Source organism: Bufo bufo, chromosome 1, assembly GCF_905171765.1.
Source record: "Bufo bufo chromosome 1, aBufBuf1.1, whole genome shotgun sequence".
Taxonomy (NCBI): Eukaryota; Metazoa; Chordata; class Amphibia; order Anura; family Bufonidae; genus Bufo; species Bufo bufo.
In genome coordinates, this window is record NC_053389.1 from 627,571,945 (window position 1) to 627,591,572 (window position 19,628).

General features: G+C 40.7%; 1 protein-coding gene across 1 annotated transcript in view; it reads left to right on the forward strand.

Annotated features, from left to right (window-relative positions):
* Positions 1–18,271, forward strand: part of DUOX1 (dual oxidase 1) — a 278,604-nt gene extending 260,333 nt beyond the window's left edge. The window contains exons 30-33 of the mRNA XM_040413827.1: positions 1,251–1,409; positions 1,778–1,933; positions 14,357–14,485; positions 18,095–18,271. Of these exons, the coding sequence (XP_040269761.1) occupies positions 1,251–1,409; positions 1,778–1,933; positions 14,357–14,485; positions 18,095–18,217 (567 nt within the window). The 3' untranslated portion in view covers positions 18,218–18,271. The remainder of the gene's footprint in view (positions 1–1,250; positions 1,410–1,777; positions 1,934–14,356; positions 14,486–18,094) is intronic.
* The last annotated feature ends 1,357 nt before the right edge of the window (positions 18,272–19,628 follow it).

A 19,628-nucleotide genomic window follows, 5' to 3' on the forward strand; every position in this document is an offset into this window, starting at 1 on the left:
CCCCTAATGTTTTAGAGGGTCACCAGCAGGCCCTTGCTCCTAATGTTTTTGAGGGTTTCTAGCAGGCCATCAATCATAATTTTTCAAGGGTGTGTATGATGCCCTCCTTTATGTGTAATAAAGGGTGTATTGGAGTGCCAGTTCCTTGTAATTTTTGGCAGCCCTTTCACTTAGTGCATAGGTTATGAGTGTAGAAGTCCCACTACCTAAACAATTGTACCACAATGTGAATAAGGCCCTCCTTTATGTGATATACAGCTTGTATTGGAGTGCCTCTTCCTCGTAATTTTTGGCAGCACTTGCACTTTATATACAAGTAAATATACAGGAAAGAATATTTCCTAACAATTTTTCCTCTAAAATCGATTTTATCCTTGGCTTTGTGCGTATTATTGGCAGTCTGTAAAATTGGCGTACTACTCGGACAACATCGTTCCCAGCAGTGACCTGGGGTTCCAAGATGCATCCAGACATCCTCCCCATGCTGTTTCCGAACCATTTCAGTGGTGTTTCCATCAATTTCTGACCTTTTCATGTGAACCAGATACCCTCCCGTCTTCAGAGCAGGGGGTGCCTCGTTTAATGCTCGGATTCTCCTATTGACTTCTATTGTGCTCGGGTGCTTGGTAGAGCATCCGAGCATCCTGAGGTGTTCTACTCAAGCACCTGAGCACTTTGGAGCTCGATCAACACTAAATATAACAATACAATGCTGACACCTAGTGGCCTGTATTGGTATATTCTTGATATAGGCACCAAAGCCTGCTTGAGGCTTTAGTGTATTTCAGCGAAGTAACAGGTTCCCCGATCTCAACCGGGGAGCACTGTTACTGGAGCATTTAGTGGGTCACATTTGACCATGGCTTCTCGAGTGGAAAATGTATGCGATCAGCCTTATGGCTGATCGCATGAATGTGCCACGGATCTCTGCATATTTAAAATAAAAGTGCTTCTTTAATATTTTCATAGCGTAGTGGGAATATTAGTAAATGGGAATAATGAGAAACCCAGCTTCAGGTTATTAAAATCTAGGTATATTATTTGAGTCAAGCATAACTGTACAGTACTTTTATGTTTTAGTTATATAGTAGTTTTTTTTTTGTCTTCTAAGCATCAAAAGCAATTAAAGAACCACAGATTTATCTAAAGAACACTCATTACATTGACTTATTCATTTTACATAGTTGTTTATTTTTTAACATGCAATCATAACCACTTGGTTTGTTAATGGACCTCTTACTTCACATTAGATATATTTAGATGGACCCTTTGGTGAAGGGCACCAAGAATGGAACAAATATGAGGTTTCAGTACTAGTTGGAGGGGGTATTGGAGTCACACCCTTTGCCGCCATTCTTAAAGATTTGGTGTTCAAATCATCTATGAACGCAAAGATAACGTGTAAAAAGGTAAGATTTGTGTTAATATTTCATATCATATTGATGGAAGAATAAAGGAAAATGTAGAAGTTAGCATAAAATACAGATTAGAAATTAAGAGAGAAGGTGCATGCACAATAGTGCAGAGGACACATGGGGAACAGTCAGTACTTAAATACCTGTATACCCCAATAGATGTTTTACATTTCAATTAAATGGTAGTATTAACCTTATATAATGCAAGAGTTCCTGCCAGGAGTCACCCCTGTACTAGATATGTTCACCTTTAGACAGAGTATATATTTTTAGTATATACTGTATATACCATTGATAATGCAGTCAATAAATATACTGAAGTTTCTCTATTGCATAAAATTAACTTTTCCCTATTTTGACAGATATATTTTATCTGGGTTACACGTACACAACGGCAGTTTGAGTGGCTTGCAGAAATCATTAGAGAAGTTGAGGAAAATGATGAACATAACTTGGTGTCTGTTCACATCTACATCACCCAGTTTGCTGAAAAATTTGACCTACGTACAACTATGTTGGTAAGAAAAACTTTTTAAACAAATTACAAATTTTAGAATTTATGTGGGAAAGGTGTCACCCCTTTGAACACATTCCCTTTTTTGTGTATGGTGTATGTTTCTGTTTATTTACTTCATCCAATGGTTTTTACCCCCACCTGAAATGGACTGTACATGGCGCCTGGTCAGAAGCTGAGCGGGCACCATATCCAGCTAATGCCTACTGTTTTATGTCTCATTAAGAAGACTTTATTTTGTATCTGTATTTTTTGTGGACTGCACAAGGATCCATTTATTTCTCTTGGTCTGCACAAAAATAAAGTTATTATATTTTGTACTCATTTCTAGTAATGGGAGTGAGAAAATATGGTCATGTGCATGATGCCTTACACAGCAGACACCTGCCTGCAGTGTCCATTACTGGAGGAAACTTTGATCACTGATATTTTACCCCCTCAGATGCTGCGGTTAAGTTAACCCATAGACTTAATAGGAACATAGCAATTTTGCCTAGTATATTATTGCAATCTATGGCATAAGCGATCCAATGATTGTATGTTCAAGTCCATTGGACTTGTTATTGCTGATTCAAAAATAATAGAAATATTACCATATTTTTTGCCCTATAAGACGCACCTAGGTTTTAGAGGAGGACAATAAAAAAATAAAAATAATTTCATTACACCTCAAATGTATGTATACTAATGCCAGAAGCCTGACTAATAAAACTGGGGAACTGGAATTAGTGATGTGTGAGGAGGACTATGACATAGTGGGAATAATGGAAACATGGCTGGATGATAGCTATGACTGGGCAGTTAATGTACAAGGTTACAGTCTGTTTAGAAAGGATCGTCAAAACCGGAGAGGGGGGTATGCCTTTATGTAAAGTCCTGCCTAAAGGCCACACTCCGGGAAGATATAAGTGAGGGACATGAACATGTGGAGTCACTGTGGGTAGAGATACATGGAGGCAAAAACAATAATAAATTACTAATAGGAGTTTCCTATAAACCACCTAATATGCCAGAGTACACAGAAAATCTACTACTAAACGAGATAGACAAGGCGGCTTCAACAACCCAGATATAGACTGGGAAACTGAAACTTGTATATCTCATAAAGGAAACAGGTTCTTTGGCAATAACCAAAGACAATTACCTCTCACAACTGGTACAAGATCCAACTAGAGGGACGGCCATACTGGACTTAGTATTAATAAATAGGCCTGACAGAACAACAGACGTGCAGGTTGGGGGACACCTGGGAAATTGTGACCATAAAGTAATAACCTTCCAATTATCATTCAAAAAAGCGTTTCTACAGGGAGGAACAAAAATACCAAACTTCAAAAAAGCTTAATTTAGCCAACTAAGAGAGGCCATGGGCCTAACTAACTGGGACAAAGTCCTTAAAAATAAAATACAGCCGCAAAATGGGATAACTTTAAAAGTGTACTAAAATCTCATTGTGAGAGATACATACCGTATGGGAATAAAAGGTTAAGGAACGAAAAGAAACCAATGTGGATAAATAGGACTGTAAAGAAAGCAATAAATGACAAAAAAAAAGCATATAAATAACTAAAACAGGAGGGTAGCACGGAAGCACTGAATAACTATAAGGAAAAAAATAGAACATATAAAAAACAAAGAAAAGCGGCCAAACTAGAGACCGATAGATTAATTGCCAAAGAGAGTGAAACTAACCCTAAAATGTTCTTCAATTATATAAATGTTAAAAAGTATAAATCTGAAGGTATTGGCTCTTTAAAGAGTAATAAGGGGGGAGTCGCAGAGAGCGACGAGGAGAAAGCAAAGCTGTTAAATATTTTTTTCTCCAATGTATTCAATGAGGAAAATTCAGCAGATGAAACGCTGAATGTAAAAATAAATTCCCCATTAAAAGTGTCCTGTATGACCAAGAAAGAAGTACAACAGCCTTGTCTTAAAATAGACAAATCGCCAGGACCGGATGGCATACACCCCCATATCCTAAGGGAATTTTGTAATATCATAGCCAGACCCTTATTTCTGATATTTGCGGGCTCTATACTGACAGGGAATGTCCCACAGGATTGGCGCATAGCAAATGTGTTGCCAATATTGAAAAAGGGTCCAAAAACAGTGCCTGGAAACTATAGGCCGGTAAGTTTAACATCTGTTGTGGGTAAACTGTTTGAAGGTTTTTTATCTTAGAGCATCTCAACGGAAATAAGCAAATAACGCCATATTAGCATGGCTTCATGAAGGATCGGTCATGCCAAACTAATTTAATCAGTTTCTATGAGGAGGTAAGTTCTAGACTTGACAGCGGCGAATCAATGGATGTCGTATATCTGGAATGTCTATGTGAGGATGGGGTTAAAGAGAGACATGCAAAGCCAAAATGCAATAATAGATATCACCTTTATTTATTAGAAACACAAAAATATAAAATATCACCAAATTAAAAATTAATTCATACACAGAATGAATGGTACAGATGGGATCCTTGGTATAAGAATGTATAGATACAATATTAGTAGTACTGTACATACCGAAAAGTCAATAACAGAATATATGAACAAATAAAAAAAAGGATGAAACACATGTTGGGAGCGATGGGTCGTTTATGGTGTATGTATAGATATTTTAATTTTATTGTAGCACTGTGGTTTATTGGTATACTGTACCTTTACACTTTTCCAGTTTGGTAGTCTATTTGCTATAGTTACATGGGGGATATGATATGAAGATTTTTTTTTATCTTGGTGTAATGACGGTATCTGTTCATCTATTTGGTTATTGACAGATGGGAACCCAGATGTAGGAACTGTATATTAATCCTGTCAGGAGCTCGCCTTGTATTTCTGTGCAGAGTCAGTCTGGGAGGGTTGCTTTGCCGACCAGACAAGCCTCAGCTGCTGGACCTGTCAGTATGACTGGAAACCAAGCCAATCAGGGTTCATTCTCTGTGTCTAATCATAGAGCTAGGCGGCATATTTAAATCATTTGGTCCCAATCATCATTGCCTCGTATTTTGTTTTTCTAGGAATGGGCAACCTGCGACACTCTAGCTGTTGTAAAACTACACCTTCCAGCATGCATACTTGCTCTGCCCTTCTCAGAACTCTAATAGAAAAAAATGAAGCATGCTGAGAATTACAACAGCTGGAGTGCCACAGGTTGACCACCTCTGGAACTTCCCTTGTTGATGATTTTGTTCTTATCGTCTCTCCTGGCATAGACTCTGGCTTGCACCTAAATTTCCTTTTGTTTGCTGCAATCATCGTGTTTATCTCTCTTGGTATTCTGGTACTTACCTGGCAGTTCTGCTACTAGTGTGCCTGCACCAGTATTCTGTTATCTGGATCCGCAGACATATCCTGGGTCCTTAGCAACCAAGTCCATCCTGCTTCGCGGCGGGCTACATACATTTTCCCTAGCTAAAGTTGTCTCTTCTATAGAGTAACAAGCCAGCTCCAATATTAACCATCTTGAGATGACTGCTGATTTCAATCTTTATTGTATTTCCTTTCTCTGCATGCTGCAATATGAGGCTGGTGCTTTTGTTTACCTAGAATGAGTATGAGAAGAATGAGAATTGTAACGTTTTCTATCTTGGTCACAATATATAAATTCCATGCACTGACTGTATATTTATAAAACAAAAGATTTTTGGAATAATGATGCCTAGCATTTTTCTCCACACTGTGGCCTGATGTTACAGTAGCTGTAAGTCAAAACAGAAATATAGAGCATACCAGGGGCATACATAGAAATCATTGAGCCCATAGAAGGAATCTGAATTGGGCAACCAAGCCCCATCCCTAGCAAATCCCACTACCTGTCCCTATTCCCTCCCACTAACCACCCCTTACTCCTCCTCTGCCCCATTACCTTTGCCTGCTGCTGCATTTTATATAGCATGCCATATACCCCCATGAAGTGTGGCTGTTTCTGTGTGTATATATATATATATATATATATATATGTATATATAGTCACTCTGCCCCCAATAAACTGTGCCTGCGGCTGTTAGTGTGTCCCCCTGTCCACTATGAACTGCACTTGCTGCTGTTAGTGTATTGTGCCCCGACACACACACATATTTCCAGTACTGACTTACTGTCTGGCTGCTGGCAGAAGAATAAAGTCCCTCAGCATGGCTCACTAAAGTTTCTCTGCTGGGCTACAATCAGCAGGAGGCTCTCAATGTTAATGCTGATTGGCCCAGAGCCCAGCAGAGAGACAACATGGAGCACTCATTGGTACTCAGGCGGAGTGGCTATAGAGCTAATGAAGTACTGGCCTACTGTGTAATGGAAGACCAAGTAGTGGGGAGCCGGAAGGTGGGGTCTGAGAGCTGTTGTATTAAGAGTAACTCAGGGGCAAAGCCTTTTATCCATGGCCAGGCCCCCTTCCCCAACAGGCCCCATAGCAGCTGAAAGGTCTGCCTCCATTGTAGGTACACCACTAAAGAACACTACCATTTCTATGGCATTTCTTTTACTGTACTTTTAGGCCTCTTCCACATGAGTAACAATGATCATGTCAGAGTCTGTTCAGTGAAAAATGGATGATTTTACCTGTAAGTTGAATAATTTTTGTCTGTGATTGAATTCAGTGTTTCCATTTTTTCCATCTGGATTGCATCTGTTTGTAATCTTTCATGTCCATGAAAAAACTGAAGAGTAACAATAGGCACCTCCTTGCATTGACTTGCATGAATCAGTCCAGTGTGAAAAATGGATGAAGATATACTGCGATTTCTCCTAAATAGGCTGATCAACAATGAAAAACAATGCTTATGTGCATATATCCATTGGAATTAAAGGATCACTGTAAAGTCTTAATGTAAAAGCAGACTGCATCTGGACAAATACCTCACCTGTGTGAAATTAGACTTATTTTAACGAGGCAATTTTCACTCAACAGGCTCTGACTTGTTCCATATCGCTTGTGTGAATAAGCCCTTAATGCATTTTTTGAAGGTCAGTGGAAGCATGTTCTAGGTGTCATGTTTTCAAGTGCTTTCCTATAGGCTTCTCTATAGGACCAGAAAAATAAAATAAAAAATGTACAGTATGTATTAAACCAAGGCCATAAAAAAACAGCACACAAAAAACATTTGTGATTTATGAGCGAAGCCTTAAGTGCATCCGTGTAGCTTTTTCATTTCACTATAATTACCTACAAATGTAAGATAGGCTATACTTTTATGTAATTTTAGAGTGATTGTACTGCAGAAAAGTACCACTAATATTGTATCAGAAATGCTTTTACTGTCCTATTTCCTCTCTCTTAGGAAATCATATAAAAGTACACTATAAATAACTCAAGATATATAATAATTGGCAGTTTTATGTTAGAAAGTAAAATGGGGATAGATGATATGTAAGGATTTAGGAAGGCTTATTTTGGAAAACATAATTTTGACCCAAAAACAGTAAATGTATTTTTTGTTCCTGGAAAAAATAATACATACCATGGTAAACAAAAATGATATAATTCTACTCAGTGGCCACTTAATAAGCTGCCAATTTCTAGAGCTGGATAGAACACCTTGTAATCAGAAGAGCATGCATTCTTCATTGCATTAAGTCAATAAGGTATGGGAAATGTTAGAGGTTCTAGTCTACAGTATCTTGATATGATAATATACAGTTTCAGAGTTGTCTTATTTGGGGAACATTACCCTGCCATGGAACCAGCACAGGTCTGCAGCAACCTTTCAATCTCCATGCAGTGGTCTCTAGTTTTATTCAGACTGTGTGTACTGCTAAACTCTCTACTAGTGATGTACCTGTTTCTACAGAACAGTTACATATATTATTAAGAGGTTTAAGGTCTATGGGACTGTAGCCATCCTCCCTGTACAAGGCTGCAAGAGGAAATTTGATGACAAATTGAAGATCTGGATAATACAAATGGTAACTAAAGAGCCTAGAACAATTTCCAAAGAGATTAGAGGTGAACTCTAAGGTCAAGGTACATCATTGTCAGATCGCACCATTCCGAGGAGGAAACCACTGTTGAAAACAAATCATAAAAGTGAGTATGCATATTGAGCCACAAAGCTTCTGAGAAAATGTATTTTGGAGAATTGAGACAAAACTGGTGCAAGTCACATCAGCTCTATGTTCACAGATGCAAAAATAAAGCCTACAAAGAAAAGAACATTGTACATACTGTGGAACAAGGAGGAGACTTAGTTATGTTCTGGGGCTGCTTTGCTGCATCTTGCACAGAGTGTCTTGAATCTGTTCTATCCAGCTCTAGAAATTGGCAGCTTATAAAGTAGCCACTTAGTAGAATTATGTCATTTCTGTTTACCATGGTATGTAGTGTTTTTTCCAGGAAAAAATGCATTTACTGTTTTTGGGTCAAAATTACGTTTTCCAAAATAAGTCTTCCTAAATCCTTACATATCATCTTTCCCCAATTTTCTTTCTAACATAAAACTGACAATTATAATATATCTTGAGTTATTTATAGTGTGCTTTTATATGATTTCCTAAGGCTGGGTTCAGACCTGAGCGTATTTGATATGCGCGTTTAACGCGCGTTTTTGTCGCGCGTTTTTATGCGCGTTTTTTGCAATAGTAAACACGCGTTTGACGCGCGTTTGTGTGATTGACTGCAGTGTCCTATGGCCACAAACGTGCGTCAAAACGCCCCAAAGAAGCTCAAGAACTTGTTTGAGCGTAGGGCGTTTTTCAGCGCGTTCAAACGCGCTGTAAAACGCTCAAGTGAGAACCAGGGCCATAGGGAAGCATTGGTTTTCATGTGTTGAGCGTTTTACAGCGCGTTTGAACGCGCTGTAAAACGCTCAAGTGTGAACCCAGCCTAATAGAGAGGAAATAGGCCACTAAAAGCGTTCCTGATAGAAGAAGTGCATTCGTGTAGCTTTTTCATTTCACTATAATTTCCTACAAATGTAAGATAGGCACTATACTTTTATGTAATTTTAGAGTAATTGTACTGCAGAAAAGTACCACTAATATTCTATATTCGTCGCAGTACAAAGTATGTATTTTTGACGATTTGATTGTAATAAAGGAGTTTTCAATAAAAAAGAAAAACAGGAACATTAAGCTGCTTGGAGATGGTCTTAGGCTCAATTCACACCTGAGCGTTTCTGAGACGCGCGTTTTACGCGCATATTTATCGCGCGTTTTACGCGCGTTTTTTTGCGCGTTTTTTGCAATAGTAAACGCGCGTTTGACGCGCGTTTGACGCGCGTTTGTGTGATTGACTGCAGTGTTGTCCAATGAGCAAATATCCCTGTCTATCTGAAGTTTGGCCAATCATAGGGCATTGTAGGTGTGCAATTCCATGTGTGTTGGTAGAGTGTGTGGTTTGAAGTCATGGAATGCTTTAGACGGCGACGTGTTGCGGCACTTGTTGCAGCTATCGAACTGGAACGCTTGAGGAGAAGGCGGGACAGCGGGCGACGCTTCTGGGTCCACCCTGTCATTGCCAATAGACAGGAGAGGGGCCAGTTCTGGGCACTGTATGCGAAACTCCGTGGCCATGAGGACAAGTTTTTTGACTATACCAGGATGTACATCCCCAGGTTAGTACGTATATGTTGTTGCAATGTATTTTCAATGGTTAAGCTAAGTGTTTTGTGCTTTTTGTATTGGTAACCCTGAGCATTTTATTGTTTCCCAGCTTTGACGAGCTCCTGGTGCTGTTGTCCCCTCATTTGCAGCGTCAGGACACCTTCATGCGGGACTGCATCCCACCAGTGGAAAGACTGGTCATTACTTTGCGGTAAGTCGCCTATTATTGTGGCCATTTTACCCATTTGCAGTGTGTTGTGCCAGGATCTGAGTTTCGCCGTGTTTCTCTTGTTGTTTGGGATGTATGAGTGTTTGTGCGGGGGGTATGTGATGTGTATGTTGACAACGTGTGGCATACATATCCCATACATGCATCATGTATACACATTTGCCCATGTTTTACCCCTCACTTTCCAAAAATACTCCAAACATTTCCTTCCATTTTTTTTCGTTGGTGAATGTATTAACATCATACATTTCAAAATTAAACAAAGGAGCAACTTTTTGGTATCAACATAAACATATTACAAAGCATTTTCTACAGATGTGACCGTTTTGGTCACCCAAACCCTTGAGGCCGAGAATTTGCCTCTTCTCCTTTTCACAGGGTTTCATATTGAGGGCCGGAAAACTCTGCCTCGGGATCCCGCCGTGTCTCTCGGGCTCCGCGAGACTGATTGGCGGGTGGCATTTCAGTGGTGGTTGAGGTGCTTGGGCCCGTGCTTGAACAGGGATATGTGTATGATGTGTGTTGTGTCTGCCATGTGTCATGAGGGTGTTGTATATTACTTTGTGTGTATGTGTGTGCTGGGTATGTGTGAGGGTGTTGTTGTGCTTGTTGGGGATGTTGTGGGCCATATTGTGGCCCATATTGGGGGCAATATTGTGGCCCATATTGGTGCCCATATAGTGCTGGCTGCTGTGGGGCCTGCTGTGGGGCCTGCAGTGGGGCCTGCAGTGGGGCCTGCAGTGGGGCCTGCAGTGGGGCAGTGCTAGATGTTGCGATCTCGTAAGGCATGCAATATTTGTCTATGGTCTTCGTCAACTCATCCCTTAGTTTTGTGACCATATTTCGGGGCACATGAAGCATTTTCTCCTCTAGACTGAGGAGAAAATAGGCATCCGAAGAAAGTTTGGGCACAGGATGTGCCAGGGCATCCAGGCAGCCTATTAGCCTGTCCTGTTGCCTCTCAGTTCTCCTCCTTTTTTGTCTGGGCTGCTGACTTGCTTCTGGGACGGCTGGGCCAGGCTGCAAGGGGCTCACCAAACTCGGAGTGGGTGGGGGGCCTGGAGGACTCATTGGCCCCATAGATGGTCCGGGCTCACTGTCCATTGTTGTGCCCTCGTCCTCTTCTTCGTCAACTCGCGCCTGGCTGGGTTCCCAGCTACTATCGGTGCTGTGAAGTGGAAAATCAAGGTAAGTATGTTCCCCATATGAAATTGAATGTATGTCATGTCATACCACAGCCTCTCCTCAATGTGTATGGCCTTGACTCACCTCCGCATTTCCGTGCATGGAATCAAAAAAGACAGCTGCTGTGCATGCACGTAAGTGGAGCGTGCGCCTGGGGACGATCCGCTCCTCTGCTCCCTTTGTTTGCGCCTATGGCGGATAAAGGCGTCTTTGAGGCTTTTCCATTTCCCTTTCATTGTGGTGACTTCGGAAAAAAAAAAAAACAAATTAATAATGTCTCTTTATTTTCTTACATTTGTTTCAGATATTTAGCTACCGGACAGTCATTGACCAGTCTACACTTCGCCTTTCTCATCGGGAAGTCCACAGCCAGTATGGTCGTCCGGGAAACCTGCGTGGCAATTTGGGACGTCCTTCATCCTGCTGTGATGGCCCAACCACAGAAGGAGGATTGGCTGCAAATTGCGGCTAATTTTTTAGAATACTGCAATTTCCCAAACTGTGTCGGCGCAATAGATGGCAAACACATCCGCGTTCAGAAGCCCATCAGGAGCGGGAGTCAATTTTTTAATTATAAAAAATATTTCTCGTTTGTTCTTTTTGCGGTGTGTGATGCAAACTATTGCTTCAGGTACATTGACGTGGGGTCCTACGGCAGCAGCTCAGACTCAGCTGTTTTCGGCCATTCTGCCTTTGGCCAAATGCTCAATAATAATGAGATGGACCTCCCGGGGAACACCACACTGCCTGGGACCACTTATCCGGCTATGCCCTTTGTTTTTGTGGGGGACGAGGCGTTTGCGCTGGGGGAGCATGTGATGAGGCCGTACTCCAGCCGGGGACTCTCCATTGATAGGCGGGTATTTAATTACCGGCTGACAAGGGCACGCAGGGTGGTGGAGTGCGCCTTCGGCATTTTAGCAAACAAATGGCGCTTTCTCCATTCTCCGATTAATTTAAAATTGGACACCGCCATCTCGGCCGTGAAGGCAGCGTGTGCTCTGCATAATTTTGTACGTGTACGGGATGGCTTTAATTTTGAAGATTCCCTCAGCCATTCCTTGGAGAGTCCTAATCCGAGCGGTGTGCGTGGGAGCAGACACGGTGTGGCTGTCCGGGACCACTTCACCGAATATTTTGTATCACCACATGGGGCGTTACCCTGGCAATGGGAAGCCATCTAAGTTTATGTTAATTTATATTTTTCGTCTGAAAAGAGTGTTTCAATTGGAATTTATTTTGCATTTTGGTGGTTTATTACTATGCCTAAATGACCAAATTTGAAAAGCACTTTTGTGTTTTTTTTTTTTTTTCACCTATATAGTGCCCCTTGTGGATGCCCCTATAGTGGCCATCAATAGTCGTCTGTTAACACTGGTAAAAAATGTTGGCGAAAACATGTGTCCCATTTAAGTGCCCCATACTCGGCCAGTAGAATATAAGCCCATGTGGGCAAAAGAACGGATTCCATCAAGGTGCCCAATACTGCCACGTTATAAACAGAAGCACCTAAAATATGCCAGCCCACCCCTAGCCCACAATCTGTGGATTTGGAAAATGGACACAATATCAATAACAACTTAGGATTCCAATCCCTCAACCCAAAATTAGGGCTACATTTCAAAATGCCACTACATTGGCGGAGCGCAGTCTGCCACAAGACAGTGGAACCACTGCAAATTGAACATACTGGGCCATTGCATTGTACCAGAATGTGGGGGAGGGTGAACCAGGACAGTACTAAAAACTAAAGGGCTGAGGGGACACTATACAACATGTAATGTGCACATCATTCTTTGTAAACTAAGGCCACTGAGTGTCCATATACAAGAACAGGGATGGTGATGCTGCGTCGTTCTCTCACTGTTGCTAAAATCCCACTCCATGCATGCCTGCACAGGCTCCAGCAAGTAAAATACAGCCCAGCATTTGTGGAGGTGGCGTTTGACAACAGCTGGAGGGCTGCAGGTAGAGCTGGCCAGGGCTATTACATATAGTTGGTACACCACTGCACACAAGGAGTTTACTTTTCACATTACAACACACATGGAAATACCTTTTCCCTTTTTCACTGTCTTTGTGAAAGTTGCCCAATCTGGCCAGATTCTTTTACCAATATCCTCCCAGGCCTGCTGCCTGCTGCTCCTAATTTTATAGTTGGCATCCTGTGTGTCATATAGGCAGCGTTTGCCTTGCACCAGCCTGATCAGGGTCTCAGTGTCACATCCAGACTCCTCCATGCTGGCTTCTCTCCAAAACTGTGCTTTGCACCTGGTGTTGTGCCTTTTCCAGCATGTTGCAAAATCATAAACGCGCGTTCGAACGCGCGTTTTCGGTGTAAAAAACGCGCAAAATACAAGCGTTGCGCGTTCCCATTGAAGTCTATTGGGCCAAAACGCGCGACAAGCGCCCAAAAAAACGCTACAGAACTTGTGTGAGCGTCGGGCGTTTTACAGCGCGTAGGAACGCGCTGTAAAACGCCCAGGTGAGAACCATTCCCATAGGGAAGCATTGGTTTCTCCTTGTTGTGCGTTTTACAGCGCGTAGGAACGCGCTGTAAAACGCTCAGGTGTGAATTGAGCCTTATAGCCTTTACTTTTGACATGTTTGTCTATAATTGTCTTTCTAATCTCCTGAGACAACTCTCTTTCTTTGGGTGATGTTCAGTGTGGTACCCACCATGATACCAAAAATCTGAGTGACTGCTTTTCACCCATTAAATAGACAGAATGACTGATTGCCAGTTTGAAGACACTTGTGATGCAGGACACATCTTAGCTTAAATCTACCTATGGTCAAAATATTTCAATCTTTTCTACAGGAACCATCATTTTTGTCCAGGCCAGTTTCTTTTTTTTTAATTTTTTTATTATTTAGCCGAACCACACTTCAGAAGCAATGTCTGATTTTCGTTAGTGGATTTTCAGTAAATTCTTATTTATTATTACCTTTGTCAGTTTCAAGTTAGTTCAGTGACCATTGTGGGTTTTCCTTTCTTTAATGGAAAGGTACAAAAATTTTGTTCACATGTGTATATAAATGTCCACAAGGTATCATAAAGTAACAATTTACATTTACATTACATAGTTTGGTCTAGGCAGGTAAAAAAGTAGTACCAAAATATCAAAATCAGAGGACAAAGTAATAGATTCTAAATATCCATATGGGGAAGCAAGTGCACCAAACTAGCAACTACAAACAATGAGTTCACTATACAGACCAATAGAGCAGGGACATCCCACCCATGTGTTTCGCTGTGGCTTCTTCTAAGGGCACTAACACTGATTCTAAGTTTGAAGTCACAACATTTCTTCCCTATACTGTTGTTTCATCTTAACACGAATGAACATCTTGGCCATGTCGCCATGCATTTACACATCGACATGATGTAACATAATAGGCTGGTTAGATATTTGCATTTAAACTGTATGCATTTAATTCAGAAACAGATAATAGACAAAGACTTTATTTTCTATTGCAGTATATTTGTGAAAGACACTTCCAGAAAGTTCTGAACCGTAGCTTATTCACGGGTTTACGATCTATCACTCATTTTGGAAGGCCGCAGTTTGAGCCGTTTCTCACCTCTCTGCAGGAAATTTACCCCGAGGTGAGTGATTTAGTGTGTAAAATTTGGATGGAAGTCAAATGGATCTAATTAATTTCAGTTCAGCATCTTCAATGCAGTTAATACAGTTCTCTATTCAACATTGACACATTATTATAAGTGATATTAAAAACCATGCTAATATACCCCGAGTGCTAATTATTGTTTTGTCTTAATATCTCGTAATTTAATAAAATAATTGATGGCTGTAGAGGATTGCTGAGAAATAATTTTGCTACTGTGCTGATTAAAGGGCAGCTAATAACTTTTCCATATACTTAACTGTTGTAATGAATTCATTGGTCTAATTTCTGAGCAGCGAAACAGCTGGAGTTATATTAATATAGAAACAAAGAAAACAAAAAAGCGTTGCTAAGAAAACCAACATACTGTAGTTCAAATTCCTTGTAGATGGCTTTTTGACTTTGATGTTATTTTGCTTGGATATGTCAAATAAGCGAGAGTTCAACTGATGTGACCCCCACTATTGCTACAAGAAAACTTCAGCAGACCTAAGAAAGTGCTGGTCCATTTACTCTCCTCATGACTCCACTTGGTTTTGTCCAGTAGGCACATAACTGGTCTATTATATCCAATGGCCAACCATGTCATCATTTGGAAAAAGCAGAATCGAGCCAACAGTGGACAACGTGAAACAGGGCTTTTCCTAGCACTGTTGCCACTTCATTCAAGCAACCAGTGAGGACACATTGTAGAAATATTCTACCCATCTTTATTCTGCGACAACTCTCAAACCTCTTAGTGTTTTGTGCCTTAATAACCAAGTGTTTTTTTTTTTTTCATTATCGCCGTCCAAGAGCTATCATTTTTTATTTTACCGATGATGTTGCTGTATGAGGGCTTTTTTTTGCAGGACCAGTTATAGCTTTTAAAGCTGCTATTTTACGGTACATATAACTTACTGATTAACTTTTATTACCTGTTTCTGAGATGAGGATGGGAAAAAACAGCAATACTGCCACTGAGTTTTTGTCATAACTTTTGCAGCGTTCATTTTTTTGGCATAAATAAAAACCTGACACCTTTATTCTCTGGGTCAGTACAATTACAGAGATACCAAATACATATAGGGGGACACTTATGAGGATCGGCCATTTGGACGCCGGTCTTTGTCCCTCCTGTGCTGGCGGTTCATCCACCTAAGTTATGTAGAGGCACTGGCCTCTGCATAACTTCAGCAGACTTTACACTTGTCTAAATCTATGCCAGCTCCCTTTCTGGTGTATAGTTAGACCATGTTCTATGCCTAAAACAGGCGTAGAAACTGATAAATGAGATGGGACTGCTGGCCCACCCTTTTCCCCACCCACGTCATGCCCCCTTTTTTAGATCTGGCATAAACGTTGAAAAAAAAAAAATTATAATCACAGTTTGTGGTGCAAATGACCTTTGTGCCAGAATCTGCAACAGATATACACCAAAAGTGGCGTATGTCTGTTAGTAAATGATCCCCATAGTTTTTTTTTTTATGTTTTACTACTTTTGCACAATAAAAACCTTTGTTAAAAAGAAAATGTTTTTTCATTGCTGCATCTAAAGACCCATAACTTTTTTATTTTTCTTTCTAAAGAACTGTATGAGGTTTTAATTTTTGCTTTGGTATAATTTTGGGTTACATAACACTTTTGGATTACTTTTTATTCCGTTTTTTGGCAGCAAAAAAGCAAAAAGCAGCAATTCTGGCAATGATTGCACAGGATAAATTACTTGATAATTGTGTAGTGTGGGTTGTTACAGACATGGCAATACCAAATATGCAGAGATTATATTTTTTGCTATGTTTTTGTCCATTGAAAAGTATTTTTTTCCAGTGGATAAAAAGTGTATTTCTTTTTTGTACCTGATTTTGTTTTTCTTTTTTAACCATTTAATAGTCCCACAATGTATAATAGGTGATCATTTGAATTCTTCTAAATACTTTGCACTGTTCATGCAGTGCAATATATTTTGCTGTCGGTGCTATACTGACATCTATTAGCAGGCTGCGCCATAACAGGCCCCGGCCTGCGCGTACAGACATTGGCAATAAGTAATCTCATTTGTGAGGTGCGGATGGGAGAAAGAGTGAGTCTGATCCCTCTGTAACCATTTACGTGCTGCGGGCGCTATTGCCAATAGCATCTTAGGTGTTGAACAGCCTGGATCAGCGCTTTTGCCAGTCATGGCCATTAGAGCAGCTCTCATATGAGGCCCCTCACATATATACTAAATATTTCCCCACAAAATGATATACTGATCAGCTTAGCTCCTCCTGCCTATAAATAGTGAATGGTTCCTTTAACCCCTTAGTGACCACCGTAAAACAGTATATGGGTGGTCACCAAGGGGTAGAAGGAACCTTTTACATTGAACATACCAGTCTATTTGTAGGCAGTACATTATAGAGTAAGCAGAGCTAAGGGGCAGTGGAAGATGTCACTTTTATGGAAGCAATATGTTTTCACTGTTAGGCATCATGAACATGACCGTATATGTTTTGTGTTGCATGCTGGCACTTTTTTTTACCCCTGTAGAAATGTCCTATCCTTGTCCACAAAATGGAGAAGAATAGGACAGGTTGTATCTTTTTTGCGGGCCGATGGAACAGACATACAGATGTCCGTACACGGTGTGCTGTCTATTTTGCAGCCCCATAAAAATAAATGGGTCCACATCAGATCCGCAAAAAATGTGGATTAGATGTGGACCAAAATTATAGTCATATACATGAGGCCTTATGGAAATTTTTACTTTTAGGCCTCCTGCACACAACAGTTTTTTTTTTTCCCGTTTACTGGCCGTTTTTTGCGTTCCGTATACGGTCCGTATACGGAACCATTCATTTCAATGGTTCCGCAAAAAAAACGGAATGTACTCCATATGCATTCCGTTTCCGTATTTCCGTTTTTCCGTTCCGTTAAAAGATAGAACTTGTCCTATTATTACCCGCAAATCACGTTCCGTGGCTCCATTCAAGTCAATGGGTCCGCAAAAAAACGGAAGACATACGGATGCATTTCCGTTCCGTTTTTTGCTGAAACATCTATTGAAAATGTTATGCCCAGCCCAATTTTATCTATGTAATTACTGTATACTGTATATGCCATACGGAAAAACGGAACGGAAAAACGGAACTGAAACGGAAACACAACGGAAACAAAAAACGGAACAACGGATCCGTGAAAAATGGACCGCAAAACACTGAAAAAGCCATACGGTCGTGTGCAGTAGGCCTTAAGGGAGAACTGTGGCTGTCACTGTAACTCCCAAAATTACCAGTCTCCCTTTCACTATCTTTAAAATGTGGGAATTTTGTATGTGTATATGTGTTTTCCAGGCTTGATCCATCCTAACACTTTACTTTTTTCCTCTGCCCGGATCCAATCTGATCTCAGGTTTAGAAAAAATGGAAACAGACCACAAGTACACATACTGTACATACAGTCTTACGTACTGTGCTCTGATGGAGCAATGGGTTGCATTGAAAACCACCATATTGTTCTAGGTTTATTCCACAGCTAATTAAAAAAAAATCACCACCAGTATTAATTATCATCATCATCATCATCTACACATCAACAATACAATAATTATTTGTGCTTTCTTTTTAAGGTTAAAAAAGTTGGAGTTTTCAGTTGTGGTCCTCCAGGAATGACAAAAAATGTTGAGAAAGCTTGCCAGATCCTCAACAAGAGGGACCAGACCCATTTTACTCATCATTTTGAAAACTTTTAGAGTGAATTACAGTTGTAAACTTGTTTAGTGAATAAATATCAGTATGATATGTTATATTTGTTTGTGATTTCATTACTATTTTTGGCTAAGTATATGGGGAAGGCTACTTTCACAGGTTTCCATTTTGTCCACATTCATTGTCAATGGGGACAAAACTGAACAGAATGGAATGCACCAGAATACATTCCGTTCCGTTTGCTTGCGTTCCCATACCGGACAGAAAATGGCAGCAAGTTGCCGTTTTTTGCCTCGCATGGGATGCGGGACGAAACGGCATGACACACAATGCAATTCAATGGTACTGGATCCATTTTCTCAGACACAATAGAAAATGGGTCCGGCACCCATTTACTTACAATGGATTTAATGCTGGATCTGTCTTGGCTATGTAAAAGATAATACAGCCGGATCCTTTCATAACGGATGCAGCCGGTTGTATTATCAGTAACGGAAGCGTTTTTGCTGAGCCCTGCTGGGAAAGTAGTGTGAAAGTAGCCTAAATGTGACAAGCCGTGATAAAGTAAGCAGGAATCCATTATAATTTTGTCACCAAAAGTCCACATACAGTAGTTAATGGCCCTAAATGGACTCATTATGATAGACTGAACATGAATGCAGTATATTAAGGAGTGCCTTTTACTTCTCCTGACATTTCTGTTTTAGTAACTACTTGCATTTCCTTTGTAATAACCAGGGGCATTGCTAGGGTCTCAAAAGATCTGGGGCCCAAGCCCCAATAATTATGGCCCAGTTCTCTAAATCGACCCTCCCCCCGCACTTCCCTGTACTTGCTATACAGCAGCACATACATGTCACATCCAGTGCCTCCCAGGTGACGTCTCCTCTAATGTAGATCTTCTCTGTCATCATCTTCTCCATTTGGTCTGAACAACTTCTTTCAGCCACCTTGTCTCCACAGACATCTTAGCTTCCTCACATTTCTATCATCATCCCCCAACCTGAATACCCCCAAATACTATCCTGAAGAAATAATAGTGCCCCCCATAGTCATAGCGCTCCTCAAAGTCCCAGTAATAGTAATTCCTTTCTAGAATGCCCTCATTAGTAATACTGCACCCTACAGTGCCCCCAACCGTGATAATGCTCCGCAATAGTCTCCATTACTAGAAGAGCCCTCCAGTATTAATAATGCCCTCACAGGGCCCCCATAGTGCTCTTAGTAGAAATAAGGCAGATCTACTGTATAAGTTCATCCTACCAGCCCCTCCAATATATAGTCCCATGTAAATAACACTATTTGCCTCCTCCGCCACAGAGTCCCATGTAAATAACATCACACCATCTCTCCAGCCACCTCCAATATACAGTCCCATATAAATAACACCCCTCTCTATCTACACCTCCTTCCAAAATACAGTCCCATGTAAATAACATCACCTCATCCCCAGTC